Source organism: Acinonyx jubatus, chromosome E3 (assembly GCF_027475565.1).
Source record: "Acinonyx jubatus isolate Ajub_Pintada_27869175 chromosome E3, VMU_Ajub_asm_v1.0, whole genome shotgun sequence".
Lineage (NCBI taxonomy): Eukaryota > Metazoa > Chordata > Mammalia > Carnivora > Felidae > Acinonyx > Acinonyx jubatus.
The window spans coordinates 13,129,765-13,152,772 of record NC_069398.1 but is presented as its reverse complement, the minus strand read 5'-3'; the positions used below and the strand labels follow the sequence as shown (position 1 = coordinate 13,152,772).

The 23,008-nt window shown below is 39.8% G+C and overlaps 1 protein-coding gene and 1 long non-coding RNA gene across 2 annotated transcripts in view; one reads left to right on the top strand and one right to left on the bottom strand.

Annotated features, from left to right (window-relative positions):
- The window catches only part of LOC106970504 (uncharacterized), a 29,273-nt gene extending 14,624 nt beyond the window's left edge, over positions 1-14,649 (top strand). The window contains exon 2 of the long non-coding RNA XR_003415240.2: positions 14,192-14,649. This is a non-coding gene — a long non-coding RNA (uncharacterized LOC106970504). The remainder of the gene's footprint in view (positions 1-14,191) is intronic.
- Positions 6,275-23,008, bottom strand: part of LOC106970500 (transmembrane protein 180) — a 34,850-nt gene continuing 18,116 nt past the window's right edge. Inside the window, 1 exon segment of the mRNA XM_027043045.2 lies at positions 6,275-6,596. Within this exon segment, the coding sequence (XP_026898846.1) occupies positions 6,464-6,596 (133 nt within the window). The 3' untranslated portion in view covers positions 6,275-6,463.

Here is a 23,008-nt window from a genome sequence, read left to right as displayed (position 1 = left end):
GTTCAAGCCCCATCTTGGGCTCTGTTCTGACAGCTCAGAGCCTGGAGCTTCAGATTCTGTGTCTTTCTCTCTCTCTGCCCCTCCCCTACTCATACTCTGTCTCTCTCTCTCTCAAAAGTAAATAAACATTTAAAAAAAATTTTTAATATATATATTTAATGGTTGGTCTAAAGTTTATAATATACATCTAAAATTAATCACATCCTACCTTAAAATAATAATATACTTCTTCCATATGGTGTAAGAACCTTTTAACAATATATGACAAATTGTTCCCTCTAATCTTTTATATTATTGTTGTCCTATATTTTATTTTTGCATGTACTGTAATTCCCAAATACAGTGCTGCTATTTTTACTTTAGATAGTCAATTATCTTTTATTGAAAATTTTATTGAGATAATTGTGGATTCACATGCTGTAGTAAGAAATAGTGCAGAATTATCCCATGTTATCTTTACCCAGTTTATCCTAATGGTAACATCTTACAAATTAGATAGCACATATTACAATGAGGATTTTGACACTGTTAACATTCCACTAATCTTTTAGATAGTTTTACGTGTGTGTGTGTGTGTGTGTGTGTTTAGTTCCATACAATTTTATCACATGTACGTTCATCTGTCCACCACCATAGTCAAGATACGGAACAATTTCATTGCCACAAGGATTGCTTGTGTTGCCCTTTTATTTATTTTTTATTTTTTTAAACGTTTATTTAGTTTGAGAGAGAGAGGGCATGAGCAGGGGACAGGCAGACAGAGAGGGAGAGAGAATCCCAAACAGGCTCCCCACTGTCCGCACAGAGCCCAACACAGGGCTTGACCTCACGAACTGTGAGATCATGACTTAAGCCAAAATCAAGAGTTAAATGCTTAACTGACTGAGCTACCCCGGCGCCCCATGTGTTGCCCTTTTATAACTAGGATCATCCTTATCACTTCCCACTCCCATCTTAAACCTCTGGCTACCATTAATCTGCCCTCCATTTCTAAAATTTTTTCATTTCAACAAATGTTACATAAGTGGAATCATATGGTATGTAACCTTCTGTGATTGGGTTTTTTCATTCAGTATAATTCCCTGGAAAATCATCCAAGTTGATGTGTGTGTCAATAGTTTAACTTTTATTGCTAAGTAGTATTCCATGGTTTCTATGTATCACAGTTTGTTTAACCATTAATCTGTTGAAGGAATTGTGTAAATGTAAGTTTTCATTTCTCTGGGATAAATGCTCCAAAGTGCAATTGCTATGTTGCATTATAATTGCATGTTTAGTTTTATAAGAAACTGCCAAATGTCTTATAGAGTGGCTGTACCACTTGACATTTTCACCAGCAATGTATGAGTGATCCTTAGTCACCTTTTAAAGTGATTTAGCCTGGGTGGCTCAGTCAGTTAAGGGTCTGACTTGGGCTCAGGTCATGATCGCAGGCTTCTTGGCTTTGAGCCCCACATTGGATTCTGTGCTGACAGTTCAGAGCCTGGAGTCTGCTTCAGATTCTGTGTCTCCCTCTTTCTCTGCCCCTCCCCACTTATGCTCTATCTCTCTCTCAAAAATAAATAAAACATTTTTAAAATTTTAATAAAAATAAAGTGATTAAAAATAAGGGGCACCTGGGTGGCTCAGTCAGTTGAGTGTCCAACTCTTGATTTTGGCTCAGGTTGTGATCCCTGGGTTGTGGGATTGAGCTGTACATCAGGCTCTGTGTTGAGCATGGAGGCTGCTTGAGATTCTCTCTCCCTCCACCCCTCTCTCACACTCTCTTTCTCTCTCTTTGAAAATAAAAAAATAAAAATTTTAAAATGATTATAAAATAAGAAAAAAGAAGTCTTTTGTATTTACCTCCATTTTAACCATTTCTAGAGATCTTTATTCCTTGGTTTAGACCCAAGTTTCTATCTGGTAACTTCCTGAACACTTCATGTAATGCACATCTGCTGGTAATGAAACTTTCAGCCTTTTGTTTGTCTGAAAGTCTTTATTTCACTTACTTTTTAAAATGTTAGTTATTTATTTTGGGGGGCAGAGAGGAGAGACAGAATCCCAAGCAGGCTCCATGCTGTCCACGCAGAGCCTGATGCAGGCTCCCACGAACCGTGAGATCATGACCTGAGCCAAAACCGAGTCAGAAGCCTAACTGACTGAGTCACCCAGGCAACCCTCACTTAATTTTTAAAGATATTTGCCTGTGTATAAAAATTTAGGTTGACAATTTTTTTCTTTCATATTTTAAAGATGTCATTACATTGCCTTCTGTCTTCCATTATTTATGGTGAAAAGTGTGCTGCTCATCTTATTTTTGTTCCTCACTATGTAATGTATCTTATATCTTGGGCTACCTTCAGTGGTTTATCTTTATCTTTGGCTCTCATCAGCTTGAATATGATGTGTCTAGGTGTTTTTTGTTTTGTATGTTTGATGGGGTTTTCAATATTTATCGTGGTATTTTCCTGGTTCTCTGAGCTACTTGGATCTTGAACTTCTGGGTTTGATGTCTTTCATTATTTTTTTTGAAAATTCTTGGCTATCGTCTTTTCAAATATTTTTTCTAACCTGTTCTGTTCTCTTTTGGGGTGGGAAGAATTCCATTAAAATGTACGTTTGACTATTATATATTGTCTCAAGTCTCTTGGGTGCTCTATTCTTTTTGATTCTCACTCTCTTTGTGTTTCAGCTTGAGTAATTTCTACTGACATATCTTCAAGTTCACTGACTCTTTCCTCATGGGATACTCTGCATATTAAAGTTTGCACAAGTTTAGGGTGCCTGGGTGGCTCAGCCGGTTGAGTGTTTGACTTCAGCTCAGATCATGATCTCATGGTTCATGGGTTCAAGCCCCACATTGGGCTCTGTGTTGTCAGCTCAGAGCCTGGAACCTGCTTTGGATTCTGTGTGTGTGTGTGTGTGTCTCTCTCTCTGTCCCTCCCCCACTTGTGCTCTGTGTGTGTGTCTCTCTCTCTCTCTCAAAAATAAACATTAAAGTTTGCGCAAGTTCAAACTTCTTCACCACTTTTAGCTCTCCCTTCAGGATTGAGTGTGGATTTATGATTAATAGACCATTCTGAAAGATAATAGTCATATCCCCATCCCTAGTTGTCCTTATCTCCAGGCTTGGAAAGAACTTTGCTGATTTCAGGAAGAGCAAAATGAAAAAAAATGCAGGAAATACACCATTTTGTATTCTCTTACTGCAACACCCTGGCTTGGATCAGAGAACTCAGAATATGAATCAGGTCTACTCTACCTACACTGCTTCCAATTCTTACTGAACATACCCACCAACAGACCAAGTAATGGAAACGCATTGAGTACTGTTATGATGTACACCCCGTGGTAGGCTGGAGCCTGCTCATCCTGGCTGGTAAAAGCCATTATCAACTTTTCAGGAATTTCTCAGGCTGGGTTTTTGGTTTTTTTTTAATTTTTTTTTTCAACGTTTATTTATTTTTGGGATAGAGAGAGACAGAGCATGAACGGGGGAGGGGCAGAGAGAGAGGGAGACACAGAATCGGAAACAGGCTCCAGGCTCTGAGCCATCAGCCCAGAGCCGGACGTGGGGCTCGAACTCACGGACCGCGAGATCGTGACCTGGCTGAAGTCGGACACTTAACCGACTGCGCCACCCAGGCGCCCCTCTCAGGCTGGGTTTTAAACACAGCAATTGTTAAAAAAATAAAGTAAATAAAAAGCGGGGGGGGGGGGCGGAGGGTGCTTTGGTGGCTCAGTCAGTTAAGTGTCCGACTTTGGCTCAGGTCATGATCTCACAGTTCTTGGTTCGAGCCCCGCCTTGGGCTCTGTGCTGACAGGTCAGAGCCTGAGCCTGCTTCAGATTCTGTGTCTCCCTCTCTCTCTGCCCCTCCCCTACTCACACTCTGTCTCTCTCTCAAAAATAAATACACATTGAAAAAAATTTAAACACAGAAATTGTTAAAAATTAATATACTTAAGTTTATGATTAAATGATATTAAAAACAAAAGTGATAAGTACTCAAAACATTACTTTCTAGTTGCTACATTTTACTGTTATTTATGCTTTTAATGTTATTAATACCTGCCATATCTGTATGGTGATACAATATGTGCATATAGTGTTACGATTATGTGTTTTGTTTTTTAATTTTATAATGGCATGATACTGATCATCTCTCCCCCTAAATCTGTGTTCAGTAATATCACATTTATAGCCTGAAATTAGCTATAGTGGATGTATTTATGCCATGGAAATCAGTATATAGTATTGTTTTGTTTTGTTGATTGTCTAGACCAGGGGTTGGCAAACTTTTTCTATAAAGAGCCAGATAATATTTTTGTCTTCTGAGTCACATACAGTTCCTGTCACACAACAATTATTTGTTTGACAAGCCTTTCAAAATGCAAAAATTATTCTTAGATCTCAGACAGTATAAAAAGAGACCACATGTTGGATTTGGTTCATAGGCTAAAAGAGGTGTGCCAACCTCTGGTCTAGACTTAAGAAAGTAATAAAGAAAATGTTAACCATGCAGCTGAAACTCCAAACTGTCATCTCTATATCTGTGACACTGTGAAAACACAGGGAATTGAGGACATATTCTTTCTAGTATTGAAAATTATCATTCAGTTATTCAGAGAAGTTACTCACATCATTAATGACTGAGTAAAGTTCTGAAGTATGTCTTTATTGTTTCTTACTGGTTATTATAAACAAAAATATAAAATAACATTTAGATTGTAACTATACTCCTTGGCCTATGACATAAGTGACTTTGTTGAATTGAATACTAATCAAGCATTTATTCTTAGTCTTGATTTCATGATTATTGCTATGAATTATAAAACCTTATGAGTGGAATTTTTAAGAAATAACAAGTCACACTGACATTATAGGTGTATGAAATTTACAATAAAGAGTAGGTATTATTAGTATTTTTAAGTCATATGCTATACATCCTTTTTATCAGTAAAATATATAATAAAGTTATATATGCATATATATGCATACATTTTGTTTTTCAGAGAGCCAGTTCTTAAGTATTTTCAGTTCACCAGTGTAAACAATGTGTCATGCTGAGCAATGACCATTCTTGGGTAGGAGAATCTAACAGGCTGGCTCAGTCAGAAGAGTATGCAACTCTTGATCTCAGTGTTGTGAGTTTGAGCCCCACATTGGATATAGAAATTACTTATAAATAAATAAATAAATAAATAAATAAATAAATAAATAAATAAATAAATAAATAAATAAATAAAACTTTAAAAAGAGAGAGAGGGAGGCACCTAGGTGGCTCAGTTGGTTAAGCATCCAACTTCGGCTCAGGTCACGATCTCACAGTTCATGGGTTCAAGCTCCGTGTCGGGCTGTGCACTGACAGCTCGGGGCTTGGAGCCTGCTTCAGATCCTGTGTCTCCCTGTCTCTCTGCCCCTTCCCTGCTGCTCATGCTCTGTCTCTCTTTCTCTGTCACAAATAAATATTAAAAATAATAAATAAAAGAGAGAGAATATAATAGGCACACAGAGTCTGAGTCAGTTAGATGAAGATGAGCAAGTGATCTGAAAGGTCTGGTGCTCAGTTGAGAGTATGTGTGTTTGAGAGAGAGAGGACCGTGAAATAAAGATGTCAGAGGCAGAGAAAGCTACCTCAGGCCCTGCCTTTCTCAGTCCAGTCCTTGTATGATTCAACTCTATTTTATTCCCTGTCTGCGATGCCTATGAATTTCCCTACTGTATCCTTACAAGGAACCTCTCTTTATTTAAGACAGCTGAAGTTGAATTCCTATTCCTTCATAACCAAAAGTTCTATGACCAAGCCAGCCACATAAATCTGGGTTATATGGGTTCTCTTATATTGGCCCTGGAATCTACCAAATGTGACCACTATCAGTCACAGGGTAATCTACAGATGATGGTGATGCAGCATTACTTAACGAAAAGGAAAAAAAAAAAAAGATGTCTTCACTGATATAATCTGTTGAAGCATCAGTATGAGGCTTAAAATAAAAGGAAGTAGGGGGAGACTGGGCGGCCCAGTCAGTTAAGCATCTAACTCTTGATCTCAGCTCAGATCTTGATCTCAGGGTCATGAGGTAAAGTCCCCGCCTTGGGCTCCACACTGGGCATGATGCCTACTTAAAAAAATAATAATAAAATAAAAATGAAGGAAAGTGGCATGCACAATCAGGCGGACTCTGGAAACTGAAGGAAATCACATAGCAGTTCAAGGGTGAAGAAGAACAGTTGCGACCAGGCCACAAGACCACTTGGAAACAGCCAACAGAGAGGCCTGAACTCATATTTAACTTTCTTATTAGTTTATTACGGTAGTCAAAACACCCTAAAACATGTTGTATTTGTTTCATCTGTTTTGTTTTCTAAACAAATTAGGGGTTATAAAATACAGTTTTGCCTTCTGGTAGAATGTAATCTCTGTAAGAATAAACAACTGAAGATTTGTTTGAATCCCATGCTAGCCAAGCATTGGCCTTAAAGAGCCCCTGTGTAGTCTGTCTTGTTCCTCATTGAGAATGGACTCCAAACCAGAATCTGAATTACTGCAATGCCCAGGGGGACCGGGCAAATCAAATTAAACATAGCATCATGAAGATCGAAAATTGTACTAGGGAAAAAAAAAGATTTAAAACATAATTAGCTTCTCTAGCGATATCTCTTCTTAATTCAAAGATATATAACAAAAGGCTTCAGAAAAATTTTGCTTTCAAAAAGTAATAGAAATTTTATCAAATAATCTGGATTTTTGTCCCAAATAATTGAATAATCCCTACCTTCCAGTTGCCCATACCAGAGGAGGCTGACATGTAAATGGGTGATGCTAATGCCTGATGGGAAGTCATACAGCTTATCCTGAAGGATCATTCACAGTACATGGGAAGACAGAGGGTGGAGGTGAGGCACACGTACACGCTCATGATGCTTCAGTCTTGAAATTACCCTCCAACATGTTTTAAACAAAGTGGTGGGAATTTGGCATTCATTTTTATCACTAAACTTACTTCCATTCAACACAACTAGAGGTTACAAAAAGAAACTAGAGTTAATAGTTATATTCAGGAGTAGCAGGTCCTGGTTTTCTGCCAAGAACTTACACTAAGCTCCCAGGTCCCTGTGGTTCTTCATTATGCTCCTGGTAGATCTTTTTTTTTTTTTTTTTTTCCTTCATTTAAATCACATACATGAAAAGAGGGCTCCTGATTATTTGGGGACTGATTATCCAGTCTTCAGCTTCTTTCTGGTCACCTAGGCTATCTAAAATATCACCTCATCCCCTCAGCCAAGTGAGGAACTAATGGAAAAGATCAAAAATATCTGATAGTTTAGGAAGAAGAAGAGGCAGTTTATTACATTTTCATACTAAAATCAGCTGCTATTCCCAGAAACTAGGTATCATTCATTCATCTTAAAAAAAAAAAAAAGGCACTGTGTGATTATTAAATGTGTTGGCACTGGACCAAGTACTGGGTATTCAATGGCAGGCAAAACTGACAGAGTTCCCACCCTCAAGGAGCTCACCTCTTGGTGCAGAAGGCAGATCTTAACCAAGCAATCACAGATAAGAGTGATTTACATATGGTGACTAGGATTACTGCATTAAGGGGGCGCCTGGGTGGCTTGGTCGGCTAAGCGTCCGACTTCGGCTCAGGTCATGATCTCGAGGTCCTTGAGTTCGAGCCCCGTGTTGGGCTCTGTGCTGACAGCTCAGAGCCTGGAGCCTGCTTCGGATTCCGTGTCTCCTTCTCTCTCTGCCCCTTCCCCTCTCATGCTTCACCTCTCTCTCTCTCTCTCAAAAATAAATATTAAAAAAATTATTTAAAAGATCATTAAGTGCTGTGATGGAAAAACACAAGGTATTAGATGGCAGCACATAGCCAGAGGGGCTGGCCTACTCTTGGCAAGTGGAGTCCAGAGGAGGCTCCCCTGGGGAGCAGTATTTGAGCTGAGATCTGAAGGGTAAGTAGGCATTAGCTAGAAGGCCTGCACCTAGAATCATGTGCAAAACCTCCAACTATCACTACCTCCTCCTCCAAAAGCCATAGCTGGGAATGTCCTTGGTGCTCTGGACTGGACTGCATTTGTTAGGAATGGCCACACCTTCCGATCAGTGCTCCACAAGACCACCCTTCATCTCAGGTCCTGCTTGGTCCAAGAAGTGATTGGTAATGACCTACCCAACCCATTGCTCTTGTGCTGCTAGTTTCTGGGCTCTGAGACACAGAGGCTTGGGTCACAGGCTGGGCCATCAACACATATCTACTATAGCCTCTGGAAGTAACAGAGGCACCAAGGGTGCCACTGATACATGATGTCACTTCTGCTCCACACAAACTATCTTTGGAAAAAACTCATTTGGGGGCATGTGGTGTTGTATCTTCCCTGCATTCTTTCCTTTAAGAAAAATCCTCCCTGCTCTTCCTTTCCTATCTGATTGCCCAACTCCCAACCCCAAGATCAAGTACATGCCCAGACCTAGTCTGAGAACTCCAACCTCAGGCTACAACTACTGACTCAGGGATGGGCATGTGACTCATAAAGCTTTTCAAGGTCCACTGGGGGACTTCTGCTGGGCTAATGGGACAAATGTTAAGTGTTTCCTTTAGGATCTTAGGTTGTTGGGCCCAAGTAAGCTTGGAGTTATCTTGCAGCCATGTGGTAAAAGACTGGACTCAATACAGAAGGAAAGTCAGAGAAACAGGTTCCTATCATCACCTGTTCAGCTACCCAGATCCACCTCTGCCTGACTTCAGTTACAGGAGCTGGCAAGGTTTTTTTTAATGTAAGCTAGCCTGCACTCGGTTTCTGTCACTTACAGCCAAAGTGACTTGAATAATGTACCTTTCCCATTGGCACATATGTCCAAATTACCATAAATTGGCAACCTCTAACCATTATCGGGAAAGATTCAGTGATTTCTATTTGGCCATTACTAACAAGGACACAGGAAGTTTGAAACAGCTGAGCACAGATTTCAAGAATGGGAAGACAAGGTCATGGTTGGTACTTTTGAACAAGACGTAGGTGCACACAAGCATGATGCTTCTCTCACTGCCTTGGTTCATTGATTGGAACCACAAGACCAGATGAGAGAACTGGACCGACAATGGGTACGAGATGCCAAAGAGGTAATGGAAACCCAAGTTCCAGTGTGAAGCAGCCTCAATCACACATTTCTCAAACACAAAGAAGAAAGGAATTGGCCTGATCAAGACCTTTAAAGGGGAAAAGAACCACAGAGCCATGACGGTGAGCTGCTAGTCACGGAATTAGTACAATGTGTGCTCAGAAGCCCAGTGTTTTATGAAAAGACTGGTTTCTGCTTGGCCGAGGCTCTTCTGTGCGTCTTATCTGAGTGGTTAGCAGCAGGAGCCTATTATCTTCCAGCATTTTCTAGTTATAACAGATTCCAGTTTCGGAAACATCAAGAAATTGGATTCCAGCTTCCAAGGGTTCCCTCTGGGAGATATTCGCTCTCCAGGACAGAACTGTCTTTTTCTCTTTTTTTCACAGTGAGTGAGGGCATGGGGAACACCTGTGGTAATCTGCAGAGGCAAATTGTGAGCACGCCAACAATACTGCAGAGAGAGAGCCTTAGGCTGAAAGTTCAAGGAAAGGCAGGGGGATGAACAGGATGAGTAAAGCAAGCTGAGAACTACCATGTTGTGGTTTAAGACCGAGTTCTTGCAGGCAAGAACATTGTTATTACTGAAGCTGCAACCATGTTAATGTTTCCAGCGGCCAGAGCAAAGGTCATTTCCCTACCACTTGATTGAATTATTTGATGCTCTTCAAAAGTCTCTCTGGTCTTTCTGCTCCTTTCTTAAGATTTCTTCTCTTTCTCTTAAAATGTCATTCTAATCTGGAAAAGATGCCCAGGATTTAGAGAATTTCTTTTCCTCTTTCACATATGTTCCCTCTACCTGGATATGATTGGATCTATTGACCAGTCAGGCTTTTATGCTTTCAGAATGTCAATTCCAACCTTTACATTTTTTAATGAATCTCTGGTAGAAAAATAATTCCTAAGCCTTGCTTATAGTTTTGTTCACTTAATAAATATTTATTGCACACTTACTGTTTGAGGTGCTTGCCCTATAGAGTAAATCAATACCGATCCTTACCATCAACAAAATGTATATATATTATAGTGGAGGCAAAAAATATTTTTAATGTTACTTTATAATAACAGCAATTGCACCTCTTACTTATGGAAAAATTTTTGCACCTCATATGCTCTCATAATGTTCTGCTTTCAAAAGAAGTACCCACCTGCGGGTTATAACATTCTAAAATATTGCTGTTGGTGTCTTTTTCTTCATTTTCTTGTCTTAGCTTACACCTGCTAAACAATAATATTGTTTTGTACCAGTACAGATACTTTTGAATTAGGGATGGCAAAATTTGAGTCCCTCAAATTTTGAGTCCCTCTTTGCTACCTCTAGAAAGGGAACTTCTCCTTTCTAGGGTCAGCCTGATGAGACCCTTGTAAGAATAATGATGGCATCTCATGTATTGCAGGCTTATATGTGCCTGGCCCTGTTTGACACTTTTTTGTCACTGCTACAAATTTTTACAATAACCCTGAAGATACTAAGGCTTACCTAGGTTAATTAAATTGCCCAAAGTTCGGGGTGCCTGGGTGGCTCAGCCAATTAAGCACCCAACTCTTGCTTTCAGCTCAGGTCATGATCCCACGGTTCATGAATTCAAGCCCTCATCGGGCTCCATGCTATCAGCATGGAGCTTGCTTGGAATTCTCTCTCTCTGTACCTTCCCTGCTCACTCTCTTTCTCAAAATAAATAAATAAACTTCAAAAAATTAAAAACAAAATTTCCCAAAGTTCCACAGCTTGGAGCTGGGCTTATCTCAATCTGAACTAAAAATCTCTCCAGGAGAAAATGGAATTTATAATATGACTTTAGAAGAAAAAAACATTTTTAAAGAATAAAGTCACACACTTTCTGTGGAAATGAATTCATAAGGTCTGAATGAAAGGCAATGGCCTATAACAAATGTCAAGAACACTAAAACCTTAATACGATCACATTGCCGGAATGGTAAGGGTCTAAATCTCTACACTTCTTTGCCAGAGGTTGGGGCTATTGTTTTTTGGGTTTTTATTTTTAAGTTTATTTTTTATTTTGAGAGAGAGAGGGAGGGGCAGGGACAGAGGAAGAGATAGAGAATCCCAAGCAGGCTCTCCACTGTCAGCATAGAGCCCAACATGGGGCTTGAACTCAAGAACCATGAGATCATGACCTGAGCTGAAACCAAGAGCCAGATGCTTAACGGACTGAGCCCCCAGGCACCGGGGGTTATTGTTAATGTTTCCACCTATAAAGATTAACTAGAGGGGCACCTGGGTGGCTCAGTTGGTTGAGCATCTGACTTCGGCTCACATCATGATCTCACAGTTCATGAGTTTGAGCCCCACTTCAGGCTCAGTGCTGTCAGTGCAGAGCCCACTTCAGATCCTCTGTCCCTCTCTCTGCTTCTCCCCCCGCTTGCATGCATGCCCCCACCCTCTCTCTTTCTCAAAAATAAATAAACATTAAAAAAAAAGACTAGGAAAAAGCAGCAGTATAATATTTATTGGAAAAAAACAAGAAACAAAAAACAAGCAAACAAACAAAAAACCCCTGAAGTTGATGATCTCCTCTTTTGGACATAATCTTGTCCTCAGGTGGTCCCTTTGCAATGGAACATAACTTTTTTTTTTTTTAACTTAAATTCAAGTTAGTTAACATATAGTGTAGTGTTATTTCAGGACTAGAATCCAGTGATTCATCACTTACATATAAAACCCAGTGCTCATCACAAGTGCCTTAATACCCATCACCCATTTAGCCCATCCCCCCACTTCTCGTACAGCAACCCTCAGGTTGTTCACTATATTTAAGGCTTTTATGTTTTGCATCCTTCTCTGTTTTTATCTTATTTTATTTTTCATTCCCTTCCCCTATGTTCATCTGCTTTGTTTTTTAAATTCCACATATGAATGAAATCGTATGATATTTGTCTTTCTCTGACTGACTTATGTCCCTTAGCATAATACGTTCTAGTTCCACCCATATTGTTGCAAATGGCAACATTATAACTCATATACAGAGGAAAAGAAGCAGGCAATGGGAAAGAAATCAAAATTGTTGATAATTCTGTAGTGGTAAAACACAGGCTATATATTATCATGGTCCTGTGAACTTGTGGATAGAGTTTCCTCAACAAAATCTCCCATCACAGCCCCATTTCGGACACATCATTAGGAAACTGATTTAGCTAAAATCATAATCTTTTGGACCAAATGCTCTTCATTTAGAATGTTACAAGTGCTCATGTTCATGATACTTGGCAAATGGACTTAGCATGGAACATTGTTAAAAAGTGATTATCCCAAATTCTAGCAATCTCAACAAAGTATATGCTTATGTGTACACACTTCTTTGCAGCTATAATATTTTATATACATTTAAAAAATTTTTAATGTTTATTTTTAGAGAGAGAGAGATGGAGAGTGAGCAGGGGAAGGGGCAGAGAGAGAGGGAGACACAGAATCGAAGCAGGTTCCAGACTCCGAGCTGTCAGCACAGAGCGTGATGTGGGGCTCAAACCCACAAACCGTGAGATCACAACCTGAGCCGAAGTTGGACACTTAACCAACTGAGCCACCAGGCACCCCTATTTTGTATACATTAAAAAAAAATTTTTTTTTTAATCTTTATTTATTTTTGAGAGAGAGCATGTGAGCAGGGAAGGAGCAGAGAGGGAGGGAGACACAGAAGCAGAAGCAGAAGCAGGCTCCAGGCTCCAAGCTGTCAGCACAGAGCCTGTCGTGGGGCTTGACCTCACAAGCCGTGAGACCATGACCTGAGCCGAAGTCAGATGCTCAACCGACTGAGCCACCTAGGTGCCCCTATACGTTTTTAATCTTATCTTCCCAGTGATGTGGGAGGGGAAGTCCTATCTTACAGTTTGAGGCTCTGAATACATGGAGTGTCCTAACTACTGTTTCTTGCTCTTCCAGGGATCGTTATAGAAAGCTATATGCACTTTTCAGAGAAATGGTTGTTTGTGTTTCCTATTCAAGGCACTATGCTTCAATGGCTTACTAGGTCAAGAATATGTAAAAACATTAATCAAAAAGGGGCGCCTCGGTGGCTCAGTCAGTTAAGCGTCCAACTTTGGCTCAGGTCATTATCTCAAGGTTTATGAGTTCAAGCCCCTCATCGGGCTCTACACTCACAGTGCAGGGCCTGCTTGGGATTCTGTCTCTCTCCCTCTCTCTCTGCCCCACCCCTCGCTCAGAATAAATAAATAAAACTTTAGAAAAAGACATTAATCAAGGAATTTACAATAAGTATTTCAGAATCAACAGCATGCTTATTGAATTGACAGCTTGAAAGAACAAAATCCACCAGCACCAAGTATAATACATAAGACTAGCTCATTTCTAGTCTAGGTAACCTAATATTTAATACTGAATAAACCCACCAATTTTGTCCTAATGTGAAACAGAATTCATTAAACAAGCAGAAGAGAGTCCTTGCCTGGAAATTTCCAGGCTGCTGCTGTAGTAAATCACTACAGAAAGCACTTGTTTTCCAAAAACAGCTTTAAAACTGATTTTAATGATTAGCTACATAAAATTAAACACTAAGAATATTTTCATTGTTTAAAAGACAAAGCCTTGAGGTTACTTTTTATTCACTCTGAAGCAATTCATTTTCCGATCTGCTCCTTTGCTGGAGTTTAAGACAGTATCGTTTACTATGTCATTGAGAGAAAAACCACTTTCTAAACTTTTATTGTAAGTGTAATTTTTGAAGTATTATGAGGCCTTCAGACAAAAGAGAAGCAAAGGGAAAGCTGCACTTACAGTATTTAAAAACATACTTGGTTAGGGGCACCTGGGTGGCTCAGTCATTTAGGCATCGGACCGCAGCTCAGGTCATGATCTCGTGGTCCTGAGTTCAAGCCCTGCGTCTGGTTCTGTGCTGTCAGCAACCTGGAGCCTGCTTCAGGTTCTGTGTCTCCCTCTCTGTCTCTGCCCCTTCCCCACTTGCGCGCGCTCTCTCTCTCTCTCTCTCTCTGTCTCAAAAACAAATAAACATAAATTTAAAACAATTTTTCAACATATGGCTATGTAGCAGAGTGATCTAGAAGACTATTTTTTAAGTAATGGATTTTGTTTTGGTTTCTGGCAGAGTATCCACAGATGACAGTGTAACTCAACAAATAAACTGGCAGATTTGGACTACTGGGGAAATGCATCTTTCCATTCCAGAATGTCTTCTCAAGCAGCAAGAATTGGGCCAGGGCTGTAAGACAGTGCTACCACATGGAGTCAGTGCTGTGCTCCGTGTCCTGTAATAAGCAGCCGAGTGCCCAGCTGGTGTTCCTCTCGCACTCTGGGCTTATCTCAACCTTGGACTTAACTCGTTGTACCACACCTTCTGGTCTGCCTCCTGCACTAATGCCATGTGAGTTCCCAAGGGCAGAAAGCATCATGCCTTACAACTCTGTATCTCAGGTCCCAGCTCAGTGCTAACACCTGGTAGATACTCCACAAATGTTTGCAGACAAAAGAATGCAAAGCATGCTTAACTGTCCAAATAGAAGGAATAGCCGTTGTTTTCTATAATATACTATAATTTCATTGTCACTTTTTTGTGAAAAGTGTGGACTTTGTTGCACTTTTAATAGAAGCTACATGCATAAAATAAGAGAATCAGTTTCTAATATTATCACATGAAGTACCTTATACCCTATAATTAGGAGATATTACACATTGGTTTTTTTGCCCAAGTACCCCATTTATGAATCTACATTAACAATAAACTGATCATTATACTTACAGGCTACTGAGTAGTATATCCATAGGTCAATAAGAAGAAAATAGATCTATCAAACTTGATGAAATAACATGCCCCTTAGAACCAACATTTCTCTAACTATATCAAGAAATCACAGACCATCTTTCAAAAATGGCAGGGGCAAGAATAATACCCTTGAACCATACAGTTCTGCATACTGTAACAGTAAAATATTAATCAGGTATTAGAAGACTCCCTTACAAGCATGAAATTTATTTCAAATAGACATTTGCTAAATTCATCCTACGTGAATCTCCAAGCACTCTCTGATCACCTAACCATATCCTGTTCAGTGTGCAGTTGGCCTCTGGACTTCAGTCAGACACTTTCAGATTAGCATTAGCTGCGTAAGGCCACCAGATGCCAAATGCTACGTTATCACACAAAGATAAATGATCTTTAAGTGCCCTAAATAAGTTTATACCTCTAAAAATGCTTACTGGACCATGAGACTAGTTTGCCAGCGTGTCTGATTGTCAATGTATCTATGCCCAAATCGACAAGAATTAGTCTCTAGAGCGTCTGTTTCCAAGGAAGTAAATCTCTAGGTTCTCCACATTGGCTGCCCAATAGAATAAGCTAGTGACCTTTAAAAAATACTGATGGGGGCACCTGGGTGGCTCAGTCAGTTAAGTGTCCCACTTCGGCTCAGGTCACGATCTCATGGATGGTGAGTTCAAGCCCCATTTCGGGCTCTGTGCTAACAGCTCAGAGCCTGCAGCCTGCTTCAGATTCTGTGTCTCCCTCTCTCTCTGTCCCTCCCCCACTTGCACTCTGTCTCTCTGTCTCTCAAAAATAAACATTTTTTAAAATGTAATAAATAAATAAATAAATAAATAAATAAATAAATAAATAATACTGATGCCTGGACCTCACCCCCAGAGATTCCGATTTAACAGGTCTAGGGTATGGCCTGGACATCAGAACTTTTTCAAGCCCGAAGTGATTCTAATGTTCAACAGGGTTGAGGAACATTACTTTAGGGCCTCTATTCTCAAGGAAAATTTAGAGACAGGTTAAATGCACCCCTTCTTCCTGCATTGCTCTTACATCTATCAACAAATGAACTTTGAGTTCTTTCTACCCCAGATTCTGTTCCTCTTCCCTTTCAACCACCATGGTTTTCTTCCACAACATTGCTTGAGATTTTTGATGTTAACCTGGATTTCAAGCAACTTCCCCAGTGCAGGTGGAAAACATTCACTTAGTAGATGTAGAAGCTGAGATTGAGAGAGTTCCTTCAAATTCTATAGAAGAAATGCCATCCAGAACAGTCCACATTCAATTCCTGTGTATACTCAACTCATTTCTCAACACACAATCACCCAGTTGTGAGTCATGCCTCTATAACAAGTGTCACCAAGTGCTGTTGATTCTAATTCCTCAATCCCTTTCATGTAAATCACTTCCTTGCCTTCCATGTTACATTGCTTTAGTCCAGGCCCACACCAGCATTTCTCATATAAAAGCAGTTCATCGGCCTTCAAACTGTTCTTTGCAATTCTGCTAACCTCCCTTCGAACCATTATGTACACTTCAGGGTGATGTTTTCAAAAGCAAATCTGATATTATGACTCCTTGGCTTAATAATAATAATATTCCATTCCTTTTAAGATCAAATCCACACTTCTCAAGCCTTTCTAAACTCTTTGCGGTTCCTCCAGCCATGTCACATGATCTCATGCCTCTCTGTACTTGCAGACTCCTTTTACATTGTCAAAATTCATCTGAGAGATCGCTTCTTTGCTACCCAGTCTGAATTGCATGCTTAGCTAGGTGTACTCACACAGCATACTTACATCAATCAATAATACCTAACACGTAGCCTTGTGATTTTCACTGTAATTGACGTTGAGCTTATTCAGGGAGGGGGCTTCATCTTTCGTCTTTTTGTGCTTTAGGGCTTATATATAACCTGATTTATAGTGTTTGGTAAATGTTTGTTGAACGAATACGCTGTCATTTTATATGTCCGTGCTTTGCACGTACCATTACTCTTCCCTCGCTACCTCCAATCTCTGTTTACACTATTAACACCTCCATTGAAACCCAGCTCAAGCATCTTTTCCTCTGTGCTACCTTCCTGGACTTGGTTTCCAAGGCAGTGTCGATCATACCCACCTTTTAGTCACCATTATATCTTGTATATACTTCTAACTATAGTAACTACCACTCTGTGCTGAAATTATCCTCATGTCTCCCTGACTAGATTGTAGGCTCCTTAGTGGCAGCAACCTGTTTCATTTACTTTTGTATCCAAAGCACTTGGTACACAATAGGCAACAAGTAACAAAGTTATCATTTTTGTCCCTCTCGAATCCTTGTTTTATACAACTGCCAGAATGTTCTCAACAAAATTCAGATTATGTCTGTCCCAGCTTAAAAACTTCCAATGATTTCCTTTATCTATAGCAGTCTTTCTCAAAGGACAGCATCTGTATTCCTGGTAGTACATATGACAATTTTCAGATATTACACAATTGTTCTTTTTATTCTAATGGTTAAGTGTTTTGTGTTAGCAAAGAATGAAACCCATGAAATGAATTATTTTGTGTCTTACTTGTTTAAGGCATGTAAGATTTTTTTATGTTCATAATTAAAGAAAAATATTTAGCAAATAATAGTACAGAGACTAATCATACAACAAAAGACAAAAAAGTCATCATATTTGGGAAACCCAGATGTATAAGATTAAGAACATCTAAATCTAGCATACAGATCCTTTAGTCAGCCCCTGATTTCCTTTCCAGCCTCACCTCCCTCCAGCTGCCATCAGCGTGACATACCATATGTTACGGAATACAGGTTTCCATGTCTTTCTCCTTTCCCCCATCCAGCCTATTTTCAACACAGTAGCCAGAGGGATGCTGTTTAGGTCGTTACTCAGATCAAACCTCTCCAGTCAGAATGCTTTTATTTCTAAGAGATATATACTAAACTAGAAGAGATATATAAATTATAAGATGTACGAAGTGCCACTATCTGCAACTTAACCTTAAAATAGAGAACAAAACACACACATGCACATAGATACAGAAAAAGCGGATACGACAAAATGTTAACAACTGTTGAATCTAAGGAGTGGGTGTATGGATTTTCTCTGTATGTTTTTTTTTTTAACTTTTTTGTGCGTTTGAGATTTTTCATAATAAAAAGTTGTGAGGGGGCACCTGAGTGGCTCAGTCGGTTGAGTGGCCGACTCTTGATTTCAGCTTAGGTCAGGATCTCATGGTTCAGGGGACTGAGCCCCATGTTAGGCTCTGTGCTGGCAGCACAAAGCCTTGCTTGGGATTCTCTCGCCCTCTCTCTCTGCCCCTCCCTTGCTCTCTCTCTCTCAAAATAAATAAATAAAACTTTTAAAAATTATACGTGATAAAACAAATATAGGTACAAATAAATAGTGAATCTAGCTGGTGAATATATGAATCTTCCCTATACATCTTTTTCAACTTTTTTTGTATATTTGAAAATTAAAGTGTTCATAATAAAATGGGGGGGGTGTAAGAAAAACTTTAATACTTTTTTTTTAATGTTTATTTATTTTTGAGAGAGAGACAGACAGGCAGAGCATGAGTGGGGGAGGGACAGAGAGAGAAGGAGACACAGAATCTGAAGCAGGCTCCAGGCTCCAAGCTGTCAGCACAGAGCCCAACGTGGGGTTTAAACTCATGAACCGTGAGATCATGTCCTGAGCCAAAGTCGGACATTCAACTGACTGAGGCACCCAGACGCCCCTATAAGAAAAACTTTAAAAAATAAATCCTATGGATGCCTGGGTGGCTCAGTCAGTTAAGCATCTGACTCTTGGTTTTGGTTCAGGTCATGATCTCACAGTTTGTGACTTTCAGCTCCACCTTGGGCTGTGCACTGACAGTGTGGAGCCTGCTTTGGATTTCTCTCTCCTTCTCTCTCTGACCCTCCTTGGCTTGCTCTCTCTCTCTCTCTCTCTCTCTCTCTCTCTCTCTTAAAAAAATAAGTAAACATTAAAAAAAAATCCTTGGGGGTCCCTGGGTGGCTCTGTCAGTTGAGCATCCAACTGTTGATTTGGGCTCAGGTCACACATGATCTAGCAGTGATGGGATCGAGCCCCGCATCAGGCTCTGCACTGACAGCACGAAGTCTGCTTGGGATTTTATCTCTCTCTCTCTCTGTCTGCCCCTCCCTCACTTGCACACATGCACACATGTGCACACAGTCTCTCTCTCTCAAAATAAATAAATAAACTTTAAAAAATATGTTTTGGGGCTCAGTCGGTTAAGCCTCCAAATTTGGCTCAGGTCATGATCTCACAGTTTGTGAGTTGGAGCCCCACGTTGGGCTCTGTGCTAACAGCTTGAAGCCTGAAGCCTGCTTCAGATTCTATGTTTCCTTCTCTCATCCCCTTCCTGACTTGTGCACGTGCGGGCGCGCGCTCTCTCTCTCTCTCAAATAATAAGTAAACATTAAAAAGATTTTAATGAAAAAATAAAAAATATGTTTCAAAAATAAAGTAAAATAAAATCCTTGGCTATGTAGAGTAGAAAATCCAAAAGAATCAACAACAACAAAAACTTCCTAGAACTAATAAGCAATTATAGCCAGGTTGCAGGATATAAGGTTAATATACAAAAGTCAATTGCTTTCCCAAAAGTCAACTGTTTCCTTGATAAACAAGTGGAAATTGGAAATAAAAACATAACACTATTTACATTAGCATCCTAAAAATTAAAGACTTTAGGGGCTCTGAGTCGTTCAGTTAAGTGCATGACTCTTGATTTCAGCTTAGGTTATAATCTCACGGTTCGTGAGATCAAGCCTCACGTCGGGCTCCATACTAGACATGAAGCCTGCTTAAGATTCTCTCCCCCTTGGGGCTCCTGGGTGGCTCAGTCGGTTGGGCGTCCGACTTCAGCTCAGGTCACGATCTCGCGGTCTGTGAGTTCGAGCCCCGCATCGGGTTCTGTGCTGACAGCTCAGAGCCTGGAGCCTGCTTCGGATTCTGTGTCTCCCTCTCTCTCTGCCCCTCCCCTGCTCATACTCTGTCTCTGTCTCAAAAATAAATAAAAACATTTAAAAAAATAAAAAGATTCTCTCCCTCTCTCCTTCTGCCTCTCCCCTGCTCACACTCACACGCGTGCTCTCTCTCTCTCTCTGAAATAAACAAACAATAAAAAATGAAGAATTTAAGTATAAATATAACAAAATATGTAAAAGATATCTATGAAGAAAACTACAAAAATCTGATGAAAAATAGAAAATTAACTAAAGAAATGGGAAAATATTCCATGTTCATCGATAAGAAGACTCAATATTGTCAAAATATCAGTTTTTCCTAACTTGATCTATAGATTTAACTCAATGCCAATCAAAATCCCAGAAGGTTATTTTGTGGTTATCAACAAACCGATTCCAAAATTTATATGGAAAGGCAACAGCCTTTCCATATAAGTCAGTGGGCCTACATAACCTGACATTAAGACTTCCTATAAAGCTACAACAATCAAGATAGTATAGTATTGGCAAAATAACAAATAGATCAATGCAATGCAACAGAGAGGCCAGAAATAGATCCACATAAATATAATCAACTGATCTTTGACAAAGGTGCAAAGGTAATGCAATACAGAAAAAGGTAGTCTTTTCAACAAATGGCTGGAACAACTGGATATCTACCTGTGTAAAATGAATCTAGACCTTGCACCTTTATAAAAATTAACTCACAACAGATCACAGACCTAAATGTAAAGTGCAGAACTATACAATTCCTAGAAGATAACACAGGAGAAAATCTGGGTGATTTGGGTATAGTGATGACTTTTCAGATACAACATGAAAGGCAAAACCTATGAAAGAAGTAATTGATAAATTGGACTTCATTAAAATTAAAAACTTCTTCTCTGCCAAAGACATTGTCAAGAGAATGAGAAGGGAGGCCACAGACTGAGAGAAAATATTTGCAAAAGGCATATCTGATAAAGGATTGTTATCCATAATATGCAAAGAAATACTAAAACTAGAGGCGCCTGGGTGGTTCCGTCGGTTAAGCATCCAACTTCAGGTAGGTCATGCTCTCACGGTTCGTGAGTTTGAGCCCCATGTCGGGCTCTGTGCTGACAGCTTGGAGCCTGGAGCCTGCTTCAGATTCTGTGTCTCTTTCTGTCTCTCTCTGCTCCTCCCCTACTTGTGCTCTGTATCTCTCAAAAATAAATAAATGTAAAAAAAAAAAAAAATCCTAAAACTCAATAATAAGAAAATGAACAGCCTGATTAAAAAATGGGCAAAAGACCTGAACAGACACCTCACCAAAGACATGCAAATGGCATATGAGGATATGAAAACATGTTCCACATCATAAGTCATTAGGAAACTGCCAATTAAAATGAGGTACACACCTGTTAAAAAGGCTAAAGTCCAAAACACTGACAATACCAAATGCTGATAAGGATGTGGAGCAACAAGAACTCTTTATTTCTTTGCTGATGGGAATTCAAAATGGTACAGCCTCTTTCAAAAACAGTTTGGCTGTTTCTTACAACACTAAACATACTCTTATCACACAATTCAGCAATTGTGCTCCTTGGTATTTACCCAAAGGAATTGAAAGCTTATATGCACACAAAAAGCTGCATATGGGTGTTTATAACAGCTCTATTCATAATTGCCAAAACTTGGAAGCAACCAATATGTCTTTCAGTAAGTGAATAGATAAATGAGGTGTACATCCAGACAATGGAATCAGTGCTAAGCCATGAAAAAACATGGAGGAAACCTAAATGCATATTACTAAAATTTAATCTATCTGAAAAGGCTACATACTATATGATTCCAACTATCTGACATTCTGAGAAAGGCAAATCATGGAGACAGTAAAAAGATCACAGGTTGTTGGGGTTAGGGGAGAGAGTAGGATGAAAAGGTAGAGCACAGAGGATTTTTAGGGCAGCAAATCTATTCTTTATGATACTGTAATGGTGGATACATGTCATTACATGTTCATCCAAACCCACAGAATGTACAACACCAAGAGCAAACCCTAATGTAAATTATGGACTTTGGGTGATAATGATGTATCTATGTAGGTTCGTTGATTATAACCAGTATAACACTCTGTTGATATAGGGAAGGCTGTACCTAGTGGAGGGCAGAGAATATACAGGAACTCTGTACTTCCTGTTCAATTTTCTTGTGATCCTAAAACTTCTTTAAAAAATAAAGCAAATAAATAAAAAATAAATCAATCCTCCACTGCCTCACCACTACCAGAAATGTCATAGTGAAACCAAAGTAACAAAGCAGGGCTCTAAGGACCTACTAGACCTGACCTCCTCTCACTTACTCTGCTCCAGCCACACCAGTTTCCTTGTGAGATCTAGAAAGCCAGGCATGGTACCTCTCCATTCTTTTGCACTTACTGTGTTTTCTGCCAGGACCACTCTTGCCCCAGAGAGCTGCCATGGTGCCCTCCCACCTCCCTGCATTTATTCAAATGTCACCTCCTGGGGCCTTGCCCATCACACTAATTAAAAATGCAGCTTTCCCCAACTCTTCTCATTCCCCTTCTTTCATTTTTCACCAAAGAACTTATTGCCAACTAACATAATATGTATTTTATTTAATTTTTTGTCTACCTGTCTCCCACGGAACTTAAGTTCTAGGAGGGAAGAGATTTCTGTTGTTTTGTTCCCTGCTGTTTGCTGCCCTATCACAGAACCTAGAACATGGTAGACTCTCAACGACGTTTGTTGAGTGAATAAATGAATAGCTTATTAAGAGTGCTCTCGTGCGTCCAGACATTTGCCATGCTGTTTTATCTGCCTGGAATGATGTTCTTTAATGTTCAGGAGGAGAAATCCAACTTAGCATCCAAAACTCAGCTCAGGAACCCCCTTTTCTCTGAGGTGCCCCCTGCCCCAGGCAGACCAAACAAAGTAGGAATTTCTTATCTGTATTACCACAGTGCCCCATTTTATGCTTCCAGTAGAGCCCTTATCACAGTGTTTTACAATCTGTGGGGCTCCTTAGAGGCTCCTTATTCATCTTGTATCTGCAGCACCCTGTTTTTTTTTTGTAGTTTATGAGGGGGGGGGGACAGGCAAGGGGTGGGGAGGGGAGAGGAGGAGAGGAGAGGAGAGGAATGGAGAGGAGAGGAGAGGGGAGGGGAGAATCTTA